This window comes from Ctenocephalides felis, unplaced genomic scaffold (genome assembly GCF_003426905.1).
Source record: "Ctenocephalides felis isolate EL2017-DRISC unplaced genomic scaffold, ASM342690v1 CF-g0.4_SCAFFOLD_03571, whole genome shotgun sequence".
In the NCBI taxonomy this organism is placed as follows: domain Eukaryota; kingdom Metazoa; phylum Arthropoda; class Insecta; order Siphonaptera; family Pulicidae; genus Ctenocephalides; species Ctenocephalides felis.
This window is the reverse complement of record NW_020539725.1, coordinates 24,319,517-24,339,908: the sequence shown is the minus strand read 5'-3', so window position 1 is coordinate 24,339,908 and position 20,392 is coordinate 24,319,517. Positions and strand designations below refer to the sequence as shown.

The 20,392-nt window shown below is 30.0% G+C and overlaps 1 protein-coding gene and 1 pseudogene across 1 annotated transcript in view; one reads left to right on the top strand and one right to left on the bottom strand.

The window, feature by feature from the left end:
- Positions 1 to 20,392, top strand: part of LOC113385831 (cadherin-86C-like) — a 93,543-nt gene that overhangs the window by 68,708 nt on the left and 4,443 nt on the right. The window contains 3 exon segments of the mRNA XM_026623661.1: positions 14,716 to 14,752; positions 14,755 to 14,798; positions 16,369 to 16,494. Of these exon segments, the coding sequence (XP_026479446.1) occupies positions 14,716 to 14,752; positions 14,755 to 14,798; positions 16,369 to 16,494 (207 nt within the window).
- On the bottom strand, positions 18,021 to 20,123 carry LOC113385056 (annotated as a pseudogene).

Sequence of the window (20,392 nt, the reverse complement as noted above, 5' to 3'; positions counted from 1 at the left end):
TTTCAGGTTCTATATCCGGTTTGGACAGCTTGATGTCAAGCAGCAGTAACATTAGTTTTCTTTTGAAATATAGGCGTTTAGAAGCCTTTACCTAGCATTCCACATCAATGGATAAATTACCAGTATTATTAAAAAATTGTAAAAATGAATTCAAATTGGGGTTGGTTTTTTAGAAAGACCACCGTCTTTGAAGCCTGCGAAATAAGAGTCCTTAACTTCTGATAGCTGTTAAAAATTAAATAAAAAAACAACTGTTCAACTGTGATGATATGCACAAAATATCTAATTATACAGTATTAGAAGTCCCATAGAGATTTCATATAGTATTCACTTTTTCAATTATCGTTATAGAAGCGTAACTATTACTATACAGTATTGATCGATAACATTTAATGTTTCCAGATACCGGTTATAATGTCATAGACCTCATTTTGCACAACGAAATGTGTAAAAGTCAGATAAAGGAGTGTTATGGGCATACACAGTAACAGTACGAACGGCCTTGTGAAAGTCACTTGCGGTTTTAATTAACTTTTCGATATAGGAAAGGTGATATATAAGTCGTTAATAATATCGAACGATCTGATCTGATCTGATCAAGACCTATGCCAGGTATAGATTACTGTTATTCTCAAGATGTAAATACAGAGAGGCGTAGACAAATGTTATATAATATTTGCTAATTTATTTTAGGGGGCGTCCATTAATCACGAAAGGGTTTTTTTTGGGAAGGGGAGTTCGAAAAAAAATCACGAAATATCACGTGAGGGAGGGTGGGGTATAGTAAGATATCACGTGTATTTGCTTTTTGCCCAAATTTTTTAAAAAAAATCCAAACATTTAAAAAAATAATAAAAAATTTACAATTTTTTGTCGTAACTAAAAATACATGTGATGTTAGGTGGGGTAATTTTGAACATCACCACATATCACCAAGGGGGAGGGGGGGCCAAAAATCATTAAAAAATGATCACGACATTAATGGATGCAGTACTATAATATTTATTGTGTTAGGAAAAAGGGAACATCAAATATTTTCAAATAATTTTTATAAGATTTTTCTATATCTATATCCAGGAACAGCAAATGAGAATATGATATTTTAGACTTTTTGAGTGACTTATTGGAAAATAAATAATAAAAATGGAGTCATGAATAATGATTGTGGGCTTCTTATCACAAGTTCTAAGTTCAATACCCTGCTCGGGCAACCTGATGTCAATCAGTAGTTAACACTTTCCAATCGCGAATTCCGAGATTTATATTAATTTTGCCGCCGGAGCGGCGACATCCGAGTCGAAAGGGTTAAATCGATTTTCAAAATATAAATAGCAATATGATCTGCCAATACTACATTCAATTAAGTCATCATTATCAGAGAAATTCTAATAATAAAAATATGTGAAACTTAGTTAAAAACCGTTGGATTACCTTCTAAAAGTCGCGTAGTTAGATTAAGTTTTATAACAACAGTTTATAGAATTCCTAATTAATTTAAACATTTTAACATTTAATTTAATTTAAAATTGAGGGAAAATAACTAATAAGATTAGTAGGCTATGGTAGATTGAATCTACCGTAACCTTACAAAATCGTACGAAATCGTACAAAACTACTAGATTCAACATAAGGTTTTGTATGATTTCTTCTAGATACTAGCAGTAACCAGTAACCCGTAATTATATTTTTTCATTAGGACTCTTTTACATAGTTTTATATCCCCTGGATCATTTATTAACATATTTTCAATACAGTAATATAGTTAAAAATGTGTTATTATTAATTACTCATGTTATTTCATTATTGATTATATTAATGCCAATCAATTTACATATCAAACGAATTATGCAGATAATAAAGAACATATCAACATATTAGAAATATTTAAGTTTCTTCGAGGCAGATTTTGAATTCAAACATTGTGAAAGGATGGAATTGAAGGACTTTTAAAGAATTGATTTAAGAACTTTTACAATATGTGATTTAATTTATATTAAGTGAATACTAAATAATAATCTTTATTTTTTAAATTTGTAGATCTAAATTTATTATTTCTTTGGGATTTTGAGCATTGGTACCTTTTTTCATGTTAATAGTATTTATTACATTCTATTTTTTGTGCCACGTACGGAGTCCTTTAACAAAAATAAATTCTCACATTATTAAATTTATTTTATATAGTAATTATTTCTACTGACTAAAATCCATTACTAGCAAGAATCAAACTGCATCATCATCTAAAGAAAAATGAAAACTGGTCTAGCTATTGGTGCACAAAAATCAATGAAAACAAATCTCACCAAACATTAGCTTAATTATTTTTTTTTTGATTTCAACAATAATTAAATAACAATCAGAAAAAAATTAAAGCTATTGTGCTGATTATTAGAACTCCAGTAATAGTATTTAAGTTCTACATAAGTGATGACATGATTAATGAAGGGTAAATGCCCTTTGGTGTCTATTAATAATAAAATTATCCCTGAATCTGCTTCTGTAAAATATTTAGGAATGCACTTGGATAGCAAATTAAATTGGATTACTCATATCACAGCAAAACATAACAAATGGAAAGAAAAATTTAATCTCTGTTCTGGCTTATTAATGGTAAATCTAAAAAATTATCATTGGAAAACAAAATTCTACTTTATAAAGCGATGATAAACCCGATTTGGACTTATGGCGTAGAGTTGAGGGGCCTTATGATAGAATTTTATCTATCCAAAGGCAAAAATTAAGGTGTATTCCTAATGGACCTTGGTATGTTAGTAACCAAATACTACATAACAATCTTAAAATCGATACTGTCTAGGAGGTAGTGAAAAACAGAAGCGGAGTTCATCACGACAAGATCATCAACCATAATAACCTCACATTAAGTCCTGTATTAGAAGCATCAAACATTAGAAGATTGAAGAAGAAACATCCCTTCGATCTAATGCATTGAAATGGAGTAGTCCACTGGGGTGACCTCCATCATGTCATATATGTAGAACTCTAGTACTATTACTGGAGTTCTGATAAACAGCACAATAGCTTTTAGTTTTTTTTCTGATCGCTATTTAATTATTGTTAAAACAAAAAAAAGCTAATCAGTTAATGACACTTGTATTTGTGAAATTGATATAATGGTGTTTATATGATAATTTTATAATAGATGCCCTAAAAATGTTCAATGATAATTATAATGCTTGCATTCTTTTCTTAAATTTTAGTACCTATAATCTGAACCTTTCTGCCTACGTCCTATCACGTTCCATTAAAATTGCAAGAATAATTCTTTACCAATTAGTGTGCATACAAATTGTGGGTACTTATTTTATAAAATCTTTCATATCCGACCGAGCGTCGTTTAGTATGAAAATTACCGCAAACTGGTCATTAATTACTAATCCACATCAAAGGGCGGAAACTCGAAGCGCATAATAATAAATTCACAAGTCTTCCGCAATGCAAACAGCATCGCCGCAAAGGAAAAAAAATCGTATACATTTTCATATGGCAAGCTCACGTTCGCAATTCGTAGGACTCCTACAATTGCATAACATAATGCGGCAACTCTTCTAGATGCAAATGATACAGCCCGGCATTGGCGGCGGCGGCGGCGGAACGGGTAATATATTTGTTTGTTCGGCGCTCACAATATTTTTTCGATTCTGATGCTCTTTTTGCGTTCCGATTGTATTCGCTATAGACGGAGGGCAGGTTCTTGAAGTTGTTTAACGACATATCTATCTGCCTTTAATATTCGCCAACGTATGTATTTTTAACGCGATCCAAACGAACGCCGATACAAAAGCGAGATGAATCAGTCTGACTATCTTGGCAAAATGTAATTTTTTACGAATAATAATCTAGTATCGAAGTTTGATTTTTCAGAAATACACTTTGTATTTTAGTTACGTAGTTATTTGCACTTTATTAAAACTCTCCCTCGATTAACTCAGGTTGTTGGGTTATAATTTAACCCTTGTAGCTGTGGACTGTATTAAACACTAATTTATTGATGTATTAAGTATTTGTTGCAGTTCTTATAACAATCACTGATTTGTAACTAAGTTATAATGAAAGAAGATATATTAATATTTATTATTTATTATACATGTTGTTTCGCGGACTTTACTTTTAGAAGTGCCCAATTAGTTCTATTAAACTCTCCGCTATCCCCTCTACCAGGGCTAGCAACCATCATGTGTAAAAGCTCATTGCCATGAAGATTGTCGCCTTCATGCTCAATTTATTAAAATGAAAATACGTCCGAACACACTTCTCGCAATTACATAATTATGTTATGCCTACTCCCGGATCCATGCAATATTATATACCAAAGAAACACCATTTGGTAACCAGAGGATTGGCAACACTGTAATACCCTATTGGCAACTGTTTTCGCCAATAGGAGCAAGGAGCAGATTACGATCAGTCTCAATTCAGTCATAGTCTAAGTTTCAATTCAATCACTGTCTAAGTTTTAGTTGGCATAACGTGTTTGCCATAGCAAACTATTTTGCGTTTATATTGACCCACGGCCTGGATGGTGTTATTCGAGTGATCCCTACATTTTAGGTAAAAGCGTTTAGTGAGCTTTTGAATTTGGTCGAGTACCGTCGGTACATCAATCTGTTCGTATTTTGTAGTATTTTGTAGAGTAGAAGTGTCTCGGCAGAGCTTCCCGTGATTTGTTGAGTACTAGTCGTAAAGCTTTGTTTGTGTGTCTGTAGTCTCTGTAGGATTTGTTGTAGCTTTGTTGCGCGTTTCATGCTGGATCGGCGTACAACAGTATCGGCCTTATTAATACTGAATATTTAAAAAGACCTTATAAATTATTAGTTATAATGCATATTTATATCGGGTCTATGATTATTCATTTATTGTACTAATTGACTGCTCAGTTCTGTTTTTCAACGATCGTTCACGTATTAGAAAACTTAAAGTTCATTTATAGTACAGACGATAAGAGCATTGACTAGCACCAACTAGTTTCTATCTATCTCAACCTCGGTCAGCTCGGTTCGGTTGAGATTATAGATCTCACATATGATCTCAAGTGAAAATGACCTGTTGTGGGTATTGCTACAACAACTATATGCACTTCACTATTAGATATACATATTTAATGTAGTCTACATATAAAAACGAGAGTGTTTAACTCCTGGGAGGCCCAAAAAGTCCTAGGTTAAGATTTATAAAAAATAACACGTATTGCTGATCGCTGTTAAAAATATAAAATATATCAAAAAGCATACTCTGCATAAAGCAACAAACGTATCATATAAAACACCAAAAGCATATTATACTTTCTAGAAATAAATATATTTTTCAGTTTATATTTTATAAATATTTCTCAATTCTCTATACTCAAAATAGCTGGAAGTTTTCAAGTAGAAGATAATCTGTCTAGATCTAGATCATAGGCACAAAACTATCGAGGGTCCAAAATTGAAGTTAGAAGTAAGTAATTCAATTATTTCATATGATTTATTATAACGTAGTGTGATAGTGCTTTTATACCAATAAAGATTGTTTATAATTAATATTTTAAGTTATCTACAGTTCACTTGCAATATTTTATGTAATAAAATCTTTGGAATGCTGCTTAACAGACCATGGTATTCATTTCCTTATTGGTTTTACTTTTGATTCATGCCTTCATTTATAATTATTTCATAATTCTTTAAATAATTTGTGCTAGATTTTTTTTATAACTAAGTGACATAAAAACAATCCCTATATAAACCAGTTGAATAATTTGGCGCGGTCATTGAGTTTTGTTTTGTCAGAATCAAGATAAAATGTTGTTTTAAGGTAAAATGCCATTTACATGCAACTATTTTGTACGGGGCATAATTCAAAATTTGAAATATTTTGGAATTTTGGAATTAGTTCATTAATGTAGCTATTTAGCTATTTATTTCAATATAGCTATTTAAGCTAATGGTAAAAGATTCACATTATGCCACTTCTCCCTGATTTCTTTTCCAACGCTCGTCAATCACTGGCTAAGGGACCGATTCTGCCGCATAACAGAAAATTGTTATGGCAAGGTCATGTTATGAAGAACTTTTCAAACAAAATATTGGCAAAAGCCATGTGTTTAGTGTGCAGTCATGCGTATTTCTCAGGTTGTCGGATAGAAAACATAAGCTAGAAAACCGCACAAATGTCAAAAAAACGATGTTAGATAAACAGGGTTTTCTGACTGAGGTTCATAACATACGAGTGGCGTTTGCAGTTTAGGGGTAAAACGCCTGAATGCACAGCACAGTATGATTTAGTATCATTATGTATGGAAGTTGGAGCATAACATGGCTTTGCCATAACATTTTTTGTTATGCGGGAGAATCGGTTCCTAAATCATAACTTTGATAGCAATATACCATATATTTTATATGTAAAAAAATTTCGAGCATTGAAAGATTGCCATTGTTTATTTAATAGAGCAATAATAAACTAAATTTTTAAACGTTTATATTAACCTAGAACACTATAATCAAAGCTCAACACATGCCTTATGATTGGAAAGGTTATTTGCTGGCGTATTGTTAGGGTTGTAGAGGATATAACTAATCACCGTATAAAAACTTTTAGAAACTGTGATTATTATTTTTATTATAACTACTTACTTACTCCCGTATTATGCCGAATGCACAGAAGAAGATCTGTTGCACGTTCTGAAAATTGCAATACGGAATCTATTTACTATATCTGAAGTTTAAGAGGAGAACGAACGCGGCGTCCGCTTGCACAACACAGTAGCGAATTTGATCACGTTTGCTGCGAGAAGAAATTGTTATTCGATAACTTATGGCTCTATTTGAGAATTTATCCTACTGATACTACTGTTTTAGAAACGATAGTAGATAGTCGTAATAATGCTCATTTTCGGTATAATGACTTATGGTTTAAATTTCTCTCAAGCAGATTGTAATCGTCACTGTTATTTGAGAGTGATTTCATTTCTGGGGTAGAAAACATGAACTATTAGCTTGGCAACTAAGTAAGTGCGGATTTTTGTTATAAAATCAAAAATACTTTTTTCATGAAACTAAATAAATTCATTCTGAAATGTCTATTGTTCATTTTGGTCACTGATTTTTTGTTATCTTTCAAGCTGCATCATCATCCCTCTCTCATGAAACTTCTGGTTGTTTTTAGCAAAAAATCTGAATAAGGTGTAATTTGACACCATCGTTAGGAGTTTTGTAAAGATCAAAACTAAAAGTAATCAGATGGTGTAAGATCAGGACTATATGGTGCACTTGGCAAAACATCCCAACAGAAGGCTCCATTAATTTTTGGAAAGAAGACAAAGATATGTGAATGGAAAAAATCACCGATCCGATTTGTCAATTGAGGCCCCTTTTATTCAACTTCAGCATTAACTTTTGTTTGTTATAATGTAGACATGAGACTTGATCATTCGGTTGCTGATAAGAGTTCAAAGTAGATAATTTCTTTTTGATTAACTTCAACTGGTCGACCAAAGAGTTTTGCATATTTGGGTAAAAAATCATCAGAACCAAATTTGGCAAACAAAAACTGACACTGTCATTTTCGGCGATAAAAATTTTCGACTCGATTTTGCATCCTTCAGTGAATGCCAAACTAAAACTACAGAATCGACCAAAAAACCTTTTCACTAATTAACAGCCTAATGGCCTACTATTCAATAACAAATGTTATTCTATATTTGAACTACGTCAGCAAACCTAAGAATTCAGTTGAAACCATCTACTGGTGAAAGCCGCACTTACTTAGTTGCCAACCTAAGGTTTTAGTCACATATGAGTAAAAAACTACAAATATTCTGAAACATTTTTTTTGTTTACGATATATTTAACCAGACATGATATTATGCTCTTTTCAAACAACTATAATATATTATTAGGTAACAAATCCTTACATATTTATTTTTACTAATTTCATAATAAACCTGCTTATTGTAGCCAATTTTCTAAAAATGATAAATTTTTAACGATTTCAATTATGACTTGAAAGTGACAAGTTTATTAAATAGTAAATTACGTAAAGTTAATTCGACAAATAAATAGTTAAAATGTGGACATCCATATTTTAGTTTTTGTGATACCATTGTTCAAATTGAAGCAATAGGCCATGATGATGTTAATAATATTAAATACTATCAATATGTTAATTTTAGTACAAATTAGGTTAGTATTCGATATAACTTGTTAAGGAAATATAATTCTGCATATGATTTTCCATTCTGCACAATAGATGAATAAATTGAAAACTTCCGCGCGGTTTGAATTATATTTAATACTTACATCATATATTTATTGCAAAATTATAAATGATTAGCGTTCTGTCTGGTTTACTTCCGTGGACAGACAGTCATATTAAGAGCTTTTACTTATTTTTTTTTTCATATGAGTTATAATCTGTCTATTTTATAGTACACAGTAATTATTTTTTATATATGGTATTTAGAAGGCAACCCAATGATTGTTTTTTCTAGTTATTATTGTATTTTTACATAGGATAGGGAATAGCACAAGGGTCCAATTTGACTTTTAGTAATTATACTGTCTAAATCAAATGAACTACATCATAACACATAAAACGTATCAAACAAACAACTATCGTATTAGGCTCAGTAAAATTCCTAGTTAATTTCAAATTATAAAAATATATTTTTTTACTATTTTTTTAAATTTGCCTTTTGTCCCTATATTGGGATGAAATGGGATAGGCAAGGGGCAAACAGATCCAATGTTTAATTTTTTTTTAAAGGGATTTTACGAAATAATAGCTACAATATTCAACTAATGCAAAATGTGAATTTTATGGGCACATTGTTTACAAAGGTAACATTGTATATAACCTTGATCTGATATTTCGTTTGAAACATTCATCGGCTAAGTATAAATAACTAATAATTTAATTTATTACTTGTGAAATTGTTTTTTAACTGAATTTATATTTTTATTTGGTATTTTTCATTATTTACGCCTTAGCCAGGGTAAGGATTTAGTTGGTTCTAATTACCCCATCAACATGTGACCGGAACCTGGACTTTGTGGTTGCAAAGCCTGGGCTTCTACCACTGTACCTTAATTTTTCCTTACTTATTATGAATGTGGAATATTTTCCTATCACTTCCTCGTAATTTTATCTCTGATTCATTCCTGCATAAATGACTTATTAGTTCTGTATCGTAATCTACTAGGGAATCCGTGATTTATCTCCGGAATCATTACTAGAATGACTTACTAATAACAATGCACGCATGCAATGTGTGTATTTCTATGACTTAAAACGAACACGCAAAAGCTATAAAACAAGAAGCAAAAATGGATTCTGTATTTGTTTTTGAGATTAGTTACGACGATTACAAACATATGATTGCCATAAATAGTTGAAGAAAGGGTTTTTAACTTCCTGAAGGAAAATGTTATGTTTTCGCCAGAAAATTCTATTTGCCAATTTTAAGTTGTCTCGGCTATTCTATTTGCTAATGTTAACTTTTAGATAGTGCGCAATTCAATCAAACTTCGTATGGAAATAGCATTGAAAAAATTTTGAAAATTAAAAAAAAAAATTTCGCACTATCTAAAAAACAATATTAAGAGCTAAAACTTTGAAAGAATTGTTTTTTATCAATTTGGAACCATCCAAATCCACCAGCCCTTTATATTAAAGACCACCTAATATATATATATATATATATATATATATATATATATTGTGTGTGTGTATAAAACGATCATTATTTAGATATCCACTTAATTTAGATAGTTTGTATTATTAACAATAGATCATTTTTTTATTTAAATGTACAAAATCCAGTGAGGCGTAAAAAATGATACACTTACATAAAACAGGTGTACCAAACAATTTATTTTATATAACCGTCTGATCAATGTTGAGAAAATAGTTATCAGATACCATTGTTTCTATTGGTATATTAAAAGAGAGATTGACAGTTGTTTTGTTGTGAAAAGATTCACCAATAATTACTGACTTTAGGGTACTTTTTGCAGAATCCTCTATAATTAGTAAATTATAAATTTTAAAGATCACTCCAATAGTAAATAAATACTAGTATAAAACATAGAAACCTAGTAATTGCTTTGAGTGCATTTACTAATCAGACAGCAACCCTAACCATCATATTTTCACTGTAACATTACGAAAAGTTATTTTTGAATATTGAAATATTAATTTACATGCAAATAAATAATATGTACTTGATAAGATCAAAGCCAAAAGGATATTGTTTTCCCCACAATTAATTGCATCTACTTGAAACAACATTTCTAAGAATGACACATTTAATTAACTTCCCCAAGGCGAATTTTGTTTTCATAAAAATCAGTTTCGCTAATTTTATGTTTTTTAGACGTTTCAAGCCATTCTGAATCGAATGAAAAAAAATTTGGAAACATGATGTGTGTGTATATAAAGAAATTTTTTACCTTAAATTGTCTAAGCCGTTTCTTTGTAATTAGCAGAAAAGTGAAAAAAAATCTGTCCACGTTTTATTAACAGCATCAAGTGCGATAAATAAATCAATTTGCTTTTATCAACTTTTTTTTTAATAAATTACAATCTGTGTTTTATTAGACACTTAACAATTTAATAGTTATTAGAATTATACAATTCAATTATAATATGGCTTTAAAAAGAATAACATATGAAGACTTATAACATGTAAATTAACAAATAAAGATGATGAACATGTGAATTAACAAATAAAGTATAAAACAACTAATAAAATTTATTTAATTTGAACCTTTTGCTCGTGAAAGGTTAAATGTACTGTCTTCATTCGAAGTCAACAATATTTTTTTCACAAAACTAATTTTTTTTTCAACTAGTCTCAATCAAAAAATTTTAGATATTATATCGATAAACTATATAAAATTTTAATAAATAGAAGTATCAGTTAAAGTTGTCTACAACTGCCAATATAGAATAAGTCTGAAAGTGGAAAAAAATCTTGAACACCATTAAATCATTTTCTAACAAGAATAAGATCGATCTCTTTAAATATTTGTGGATCACTAGAGCGTTAAATATGAATACTAATCGACTCTATTAACTACAAGTTATGGGAATTGTTGAGAAAACATCTTATTCATACCGTTTGTGTAAAAAATAATTATAAAATAGGTCTTATATAGTAATTATGAAAACTTATTTATATAAAGTTATTATTTTACAAAGTTTTCAATAAGGGAACTGTTCCCGGAGCTTTTCTCGTCATTTTATGTTATAATTTGCTCTTTCCCATTTTAAATCTATAATCAAATTATTAGAAAGCGTTTCATCTCATGACTAAAGGTTAATTTATAACAATATAAGTTTATCGACAAAATATTTCAAGTCATATCGAAAACAATCCCACGATCCAATATACTTCATTTGTTGAAGCCATTTCATGCCATTTCATTGCTTTCGCCGAGGTTCTAATATCGTAAATCACTTTTTAATTTGATTTGTTTGATAAACGTTGTGCTTGATTTGTTCGTTTGAAGTTGAAGAACATCGGTTATAGATTGCTCTATAATGAGAGCGGATATCATAAAAACGTTACTTTTTACGAAAAAAATGTAAAAAATTCAACAATAAACATATAGAGCCTTCTTTTCATATACAGTAATTTACCTATTGTTAATAATAAAAATATATTTTGCAGTGAAACTCACATTATGGCATATTGCATACTACTAATTATCATTAGAATGATAAAAATATGTCTTAACATTGATTCCGAAAAAAATATATATGCAATTATTCTAATTTGTTGGAGATGATAAAGCTTAGATTACATGATGGATTTACTTCTCACATAATGGATTGCAAAGTAGTTATCTAATATTTATCATAAAGTCTTATTAAATGGATGTATGTGTGTGTGTATGTTTGGATACAATGTTTCGGGCGCATAGATCAACCGATTTGAATGATTCAAGAAACATTCGATTCCCACAGATGGGGAGACGTGCTGATTAGTTTTTGGCGCAGACAGGTCTAGTCGTTTCGAAGATACGGATATGGCAATTCAGTTTTTGAGGTAACGGAGCGCCCGATTTCAGTGATTTACAAAACATTTTACTTGTACTGATGAAATGAAAAATTTATTAAATCTTTAGAAAGGCAGGTTCAGCAGTTTCGGAGATAATTCGGAGAAAAAGTAAAAAAAATGATATTGGCGGTCTAAAATGATCATTAGACATATGCATATCAAATTATCAGATATTTTATAGAGATTTTAATTATGTTTACTAATTTTGTTTAAATTTCTTTAGGTTCCGTACCAAGGTTTTTAATTTTTAAAGTTTACTTATACGGTTCAAACAAATTTTAAAATTTTCAGAAAAAAAAATTCAAAATTTTCAAAAATATACAAAGGTTTATACTTTAACATAAATTTTAAATTTACAATTCAGTTTAAAATTGTATATTTCATATGAGTTATTCTACTCGTAAGAAATATTTCTTCAGATGGATTCGATCGTCACTGTATATTATATGAACGAATAAATATATAGTAATTAAAATTATCTCTTTGAAAATATTTAAAACAATTGTAATTATCATTGATTGATATTTATTTTTTTAATTTTTTTGCTCGACAATTTAATTCTGGTACGGAAAGTTCCAGCAATTTGCTTTAAGGCACGATGCCAAGCACCACTAGTTACAAAATTAATTAATTAACTCAGCTTTATATTGAACTGTAGACAATTTCATAATAGTCAATCTACAACGAAAGAAAATACTTTTGTTATGGATTTTCATTGCCCTTTACCTCCCGATAGCGATGTCGTAAGAATCAAGGTGATGGCTGATTAAACATCTTTTTCCTCTACTTTCAAATTTTGTTCTTAAAAAAATCTTAACTTTTCTTGTTTTTGAGATATCGGTAGTGGACCTTTAAGCACCGCTCTATCCTGTATTATATAGATCATATTTGGATTGGAAGTTTTTTTATTTATAACAACGATTTGTTATACCCTCATATCAATAAGATTTGTAACATACAGCAAGCTATTATTCAAATCAAGGACTTTCACTGATAAGGCATTGGAATGTCTATGAAATATATACGCTGAATTATTTTTATTTGCTCTGTCTGAGAATTTAAATTTAATATGTCTTTGGAGCCATTTATGAAATATAGAAACCGAAATAATTTTTGCAATGCTTTCTACATGTGCAAGAGTGTTTTTTTTTATATTTGTTGCTTCGTTATGATTTAATTTAAATAGTGGGTTATTTTTTAAATTTTAACATGTCTAACTCATACTGGGATGCTAAAGAAATAAAAATTTTACCTTTATCTAATTATTTTAAAAATATTTTTAACTTCCTGAAGTAGAAGATTATTTTCGCTTGAAAATCCGATCTTCTATTTTAATGTTATTCTGAAACGTTTGATACCAAAATTGGAAAAAGTATGTATATAAGCCAATATTTGACCGTTACCGTAAATAAAGCCATATGTGTAAAAACCTTTGTCGCCTTTCGAAGCCAATTATCTGAGTATACTATTCAATATTAATTTTAATCACGTGTTTCTTAAATTATTTAGGTTCATATGTGAACATATAATATGATATGGTCATAAAACCATTATCGGATACGCATATTAAAAGCTCATAAATTGTTAGGTCTTAAATACATCTATTGAGAGAGTTGAGGTCGCACCTTACCACAAATTAAGAGAGAATCATCATCAGATTATTCTTAATTATAGTGAGCACACAATTAGTCTATAATTAAACAAAGTGCCGTAGAGAAGAATGAAATCTATCTTTGGAATTTTGTCTTTAAAATAAATATTCCATTGCCATAGCGTGTGAATTCATTCAGAAATTCTAAATAATCTTTTATAAATTTCACAAGGATTTTTATTTATGTATTGATAGATTTTTTTATGAACCTTGATATGTTAACAAGACTTTTATCTATGTCTAATTTGAATAAACCTACAGTGAATTGAGTATTGAAATAGATTATGCAATTTGGTTTAATAGAATTAATTTATTATTTACATTTGACTGTATGATAAATTGTTAAAATATAAACTCTTTGAATTCTTTGTTTATAAGATAATTATAAAAATTAGTGATAAAAATATAATATCAAATAATTAAATAATCAATAATGATTGAATTTACAAGTATTTTCAAGAATATTACAATATTATGTTAATTTTTTTTTTATTCTTCAAATTCAATATACAATTTTGTTCAGCAAAGTTTTTAATGGTGATTTTATAAATGCAACTTATTTGAATATTGCTTAATTTTTTTTATGAAAAAATACTAAATACTAATTACCATATAATTGCCATTTCACACCGCAGTGCCCTAAAATGGGCTATTTTAAATTGGTTTGAGTGAAAATGGAATGGAAATCCCTACTGTACCATGACAATTTGTTCAGAGCATTCGAACCCTTAAAATAAATTTAAAAAAAAACAAATATATAAATATAAATATAAATATACGTCTACATGAGTCCGTGAGGTTAACCATTACAATTACACAAAAGTCATAATATAAAAAGATTTCATGGACTTATATATGGAATAAGTTGAAGCACTGCACGTGCATTTATAATGAATGTCTTTAGGGATCATAATCTATTTGTTGCCCTATTTAATTTTAATCGATAAATAATTATTCAGTATCTGATACTTTATTTATAACTTAAAATAAACACCATTATGTTTTGTTTCAGGATGCAAAACGAGGAACGGAATTAGAATTCATAATAGCAAGAAAAATCCTCTTTCGCAAAAACCAGTGTACTTGGAACTATGGGTAAGATATAAAATTGATTCCATTTAATTTTTTAAATATTATTTAATTTTAATTTATTATCATAACAACATTTTTAAGAAATAGCTTCTGAAAAATTTTTGGAAAATGGGTAAAGCTGCATTTTGAAGCATTGCGTTGGTGAATTGTTGGTTTCGATTTAACATTTAACATTTTTAAGAAATAGCTTCTGAAAAGTTTTTGGAAAATGGGCCAAGTTGCATTTTGATGCATTGCATTGTTGTATTGATGGTTCCGATTTAACACGTTTTTTATTTCAAATTTTAATATAGTAACATTCTTTCAGACCAGTTCTATACGTACATATTAGATTCTTTGTATAGATTAGACTCAAAAATCTTATTTTCATATGAATAGAATTTAAGTGCGAATATGTTTACATGAATGATCTTAGACGCCTGTTTTCATGTATAATTTCACATTTTATATGTATAAATTTTACTTAAAAATAAATGGACAGCATTTCAAATTTAACAATGATACAGGTAACCCCCGTATAACACGGTAGTTACGTTCCAAAAAAGTAGCGTGTTATGCGAATCCGCGTACAAATAACTACTACAAAAAGAGGGGTTACATTCCAATAATTCAAAAAAACATGCTACGTATAATGATTTTATAATAAATGTTGTTATATTCATTAATTTTTTTTAAGAAGTAGTATACATTATATCAATTACATGATTTTTTCGTCATAATTAAATTGTCAGTGCTATCCAACGCTATCCTTTTTTTGCAAGATATCTTTATCCTCTGAACAGCTTTCTGTATTACTTCGAAATTCGTGCTTTTTTTTCAAACACAATTATTTTTGCGATTACTTTCTTTTGGCGAAAACATATTTATATATTTACTGCATGAAAAGTTATATTATTAAAATTTTGTGCTCATTTTATTCAAAGGACTAATTGAACAATTGTTCGGATAAGCGTAGAATTTTTTATCCATAGGACGTACGCGCGCCAAAGTATAAAAATTAATTATTTTTTTGCATTAGTTTTATCACATTTATTGAGCTATTGTACTCCGATTTTACTAATTTTAAATTAAATAAAGTTTAATTTCCATAGATTTTACTATATTTTTTTATTTTATTGGGGTTTTGCTCAATTCTCAAACCGAGTTAGAGCGAACCCGTGTTTTAAAAGTACCGTGTTTTAAGGGGGATGGTATCAATTCTTAAACCGTGTTATAGAAGTTCTGTGCTATAAAAGTACCGTTACCGCGGGGGGTTACCTCTATATACCATAAAACCAATTACATATTTAGAACATAACATATGATAGTTTATTACTCAAATTATGAATACACAAATTGACTTAAAATCAAATAACAATTCAAATCGTTCAATGCATCAATTAACCAACAAGTAACCGCGAGCAATAAGATAATGTTCCTGTGTGTAATCAATCTGTGGTCCATGATCGTTAATAGTTACATAATCGTCATTTTTTTCCACACATAAAACCGTTACAATAATTAACGACGAATAATTAAGGTCTATTAGAAATTGTGATAATTTTCCATTGTATTTGATCATTCTTTTGGACAGGGATCTCCGCTCTTCGCAATCAGACAAAGGCTCACGACACCAGACACGACCGAAGGAGTGATTTTTCTGCTCGGCCCACTGGATTTCGAAACCCAGAGCATGCATCATCTCACCATATTGGCTAATGTGAGTATAATTGCGATTTAGGGTCTATAGCTTAAAGGTCAGAACTGAATTTTATTACTTCGCGTAGTTTACCGCACGTCTATAGGATTTGAATAATGGATAGTATATTGTTAACATACGATGATAAAAATTCACATCATGAATTTAAAATGCAATTTACTTTACTAGACATATAAACATATATAGTAATACCCGACGTACGAGTTTAATTCGTGCTATAACCACGCTCGTATCTCGAAGCAATGTTTTTTTTAATAATAAAAATAAATTTATCATTTATTATTAACTTCCCGTAGGGTAAGTTATTGTAATGGGCCGAAAATCGGAATTGAACATTTTTACATTTCTTGACGTTTTGAAGGTTTCTGAACATTTTTGAAGGCATACTTCAGAAAAAATGGATGTGTGTGTGTGTGTATGTATGTATGGATACAAATTTCCAGTCACGTTTTCGGGCGCACGGATCAACCGATTTGAATGGTTTAAAAAACATTCGATTCCTATTGATAAGGAAAAGAGCTGATCAGTTTTTGGTAGAGGCAGGTCAGCAGGTCGGAGATAACGAGCAAAGAGTGCAGAAAATAGAAATCGAATTTTTGAGAGAACGTAGTATCCGATTTGAATGATCTAAAAATCATTCAATTAGTAATGATTGGTAAAAGTGTTTATTAGTTTTTGGCAAAGGCAGGCCCAGCCATTTTGAAGATACGGAGCTAAATATGTAAAAAATGGCAGTTTTTGAGAGAACTAAGCGTCAGATTCAATTGATTCAAAGAACTTTCTGCTTGTCTTAACAAAATAATTGATTTTGGAAAATATCGAAAATAATTCAGATTTATTTTTAATTCTGACTATAGTTCTAATATACTTTACAAATAATTTCAACTCTGCAATTCAGTTTATATAATTCTTATAAATATTAGACAATGTTACAATATTTATAATAATCTATTTGAAAACATGCAGTATTCCTCGAACATTTCGTTACGGTACGGGAAGTTCCAGCAATTTGCCTTAAGGCACGATGCCATGCTAGTTCAATTATTCAATTATTGTTTTTTCCTGTACATTCATTACATTACGGAAATGAGTTAGACATGTTTGTAAGGCCCTTAGCTGGAGTTTACCCTTTATCAATACATGTTTAAACCTATGGTTATAAAAGTTAATAATTTTAAAAATATACAAAAAGCAAAAGAACGCGGGCTCAACTTATATAACTCTACAAGCAATGTTAATATATAGTTAAAATTTCAAACATTAAAATAAACCTCGATATATTGGCTTGGGTAAATCGATATTACATTAATACTTATATATAATTAAATAGGATAAGTATAAAATACTCAGTAGTCAGTCATTATAAGTGATGGTAGCAATGTATATATAACCAGCTGTTGAAAAAATAGATTTCAATTTCTTTTATCAAAGAAATAAAAGCATAATTTTGAATTTTTATTATAATTTTATTTTTAATTTCAAATAAATAAACAAAAACATCATAGTGTAAAACATGTAAGATTAACCTACATAAAAGAAACCGGTTTCAAACCTAGTATATCAAAGCATTTAATAAGTGTCATCGCTGTTAGCTCACAAAGCATTAGTCGATTCATATTTACTTTAACAATTTCACCTGCTTTATTCTTCTCTATGCAATAGCAATTATCATAAAACTCAGAGAAGGACGTAGCAACTTCATACATGTATTCGCACAAATGATGCAAAAATAAATCATGTGTTATCTTTATTAATACATCAGGGAATTTTAACAAAACTTTTCCCAATTTCCATTCTTTGGGATGTTCCAATGATACATCAATATTTTCAGCAGCTTGGATAATTTGTTCACGAATAACATTTGCATTTCGAGCAATTGAGCTTATGCGTGTATACTGATACAGCATATAAGCAGCAGTATTTCCTTTATCCTCTAACATCTTATCAAAGGAAAATACATATTCGAGATTTCTATTATGAGATAAATCAGCGTATTTAATGCAACCATATGCAACAGACTCCTGTGCAGCTTTCAGTTGTTGTGGTGTAAGAACTGTATCCCTTCCTTTACTTTTAAGCACTGCATCTGTTTTCCTCAAACCCTCATCAAGGAGGTCAATTAACTTAACTGTGTCTCCAGATCTGGTTTTAAACTTCTTACCATCTTCCCCTAAGACTACTCCAAAGCCGACATGATCTAAACGATGTTTACTAGAGTTTAAAATACCAGCTCGCTTTGCACAAGATTCTATGCTTTGGAAATGTGTTGACTGTCCAGCATCAGTCACATATATTAGCCAGTTAGCTTTTTCCTCTTCTATTCGGTGCTTAATAGCAGCTAAATCTGAAGTGTCATATGTAAATCCGCCATCTGATTTAACAATTGTCAATGGTATTCCTTCCCCATGTTTCTCACCCCACATAATCATTCTTCCATTATCTTCTTCTAATAAATTTTTGTTAGACAATTCTTTTACAAGCGTTTCCATTCGACTTTGATAAAATGATTCTCCCCGTTCCATAATTTTAATGTCCAACCTATCATAAAGCTTTTGGAATTCTTTTCTGGACACATCACATATCAATTGCCAAGCTTTATAGTAATCCTCATCGAAAGCTTGTAATTTTACTACACAAGCATAGGCACGTTTTTTAAAATCTTCATCTTCATCAAACCTTTTTTTTGATTCCTTATAAAATGTCTGCAAATCACTAATTTCTGGGCTTTGAGTTTTAAAGTTCGGAAATTTATCTTGTAAATGGGCAATAAGCATTCCAAATTGTGTACCCCAATCACCCACATGATTTATTCTTAGAACTTCATGACCTAAAAATTCTAAGAGCCTACATATAGAGTCGCCAATAATTGTTGACCGTAGGTGGCCTACGTGCATTTCCTTAGCAATGTTCGGAGATGAAAAATCTACTACCACCTTCAACCTTTCTGATAATCTAGGAGGAGTAATTCCATTTTTCAACCATTCTTTTAGTATCTCATTGCAATATTGTCGACATAAAAATATGTTAATGAAACCGGCATTTGCTATATCTACTTTCTCAATTAAAGGACACTTGGGACAATTTTTGACAATATTTCAGCTATTTCCTTTGGAGAAGCCTTTATGCCTTGTGATTTCAGTAGTTTGCATATAGGTAGAGCAGAATTACACTGGTAATCGCCAAATGGTATCTGAGATCCAACCAATGATACGATGATTGGAGGGTTGGTTAAATCAGGATAGGACTGAGTTACAGCTTTTCTGAATGTATCAGTTAATATTGTCAATATACTATCCATATTAGAATCACTGAGTTCTTGAATTGCCTGTTTCAATATGGAAATTCGATGAGACAGTTTTAAATTTTCATTTTTCAATGCATCCAGTTCGGTGGAATTTGCTGTTAAATACGGACCTTTTCCAGTAATCTCACAATATTGCATCAGTTCTTCGTACTGGCTTTTCAGTTCGTTGAACTTACTATATTGAATTGCCTCCATTTGAGACATGGCACTAAAATATATATATAATTAAATTGTATTTTATTATATATATTAACGATAACTATAACAAATATCTAAAAATATTTAATAAAATATGATCAGACTACCGCATCATTATCTTCACGAGCCATGTGGGTGTCACGTCACACGTCAGTGTCACACATGTCATAAAGAAGAATGTCATGACACAACATGACTACTATTAACTTGCGCACAACGAAAGCTTATTGCCAACATTAACGAATTGCGCTTACTTCATACATATGTGTTCGGATTGACATTGACGCACACAGACACGCCGATGCGTCAAACGTCGTGTCGCATTTATGTCAAATTATAAGAATAATTTTTAAATGTGTAAATGTTTATACTTTAAAATATAATGCATTGTGCATT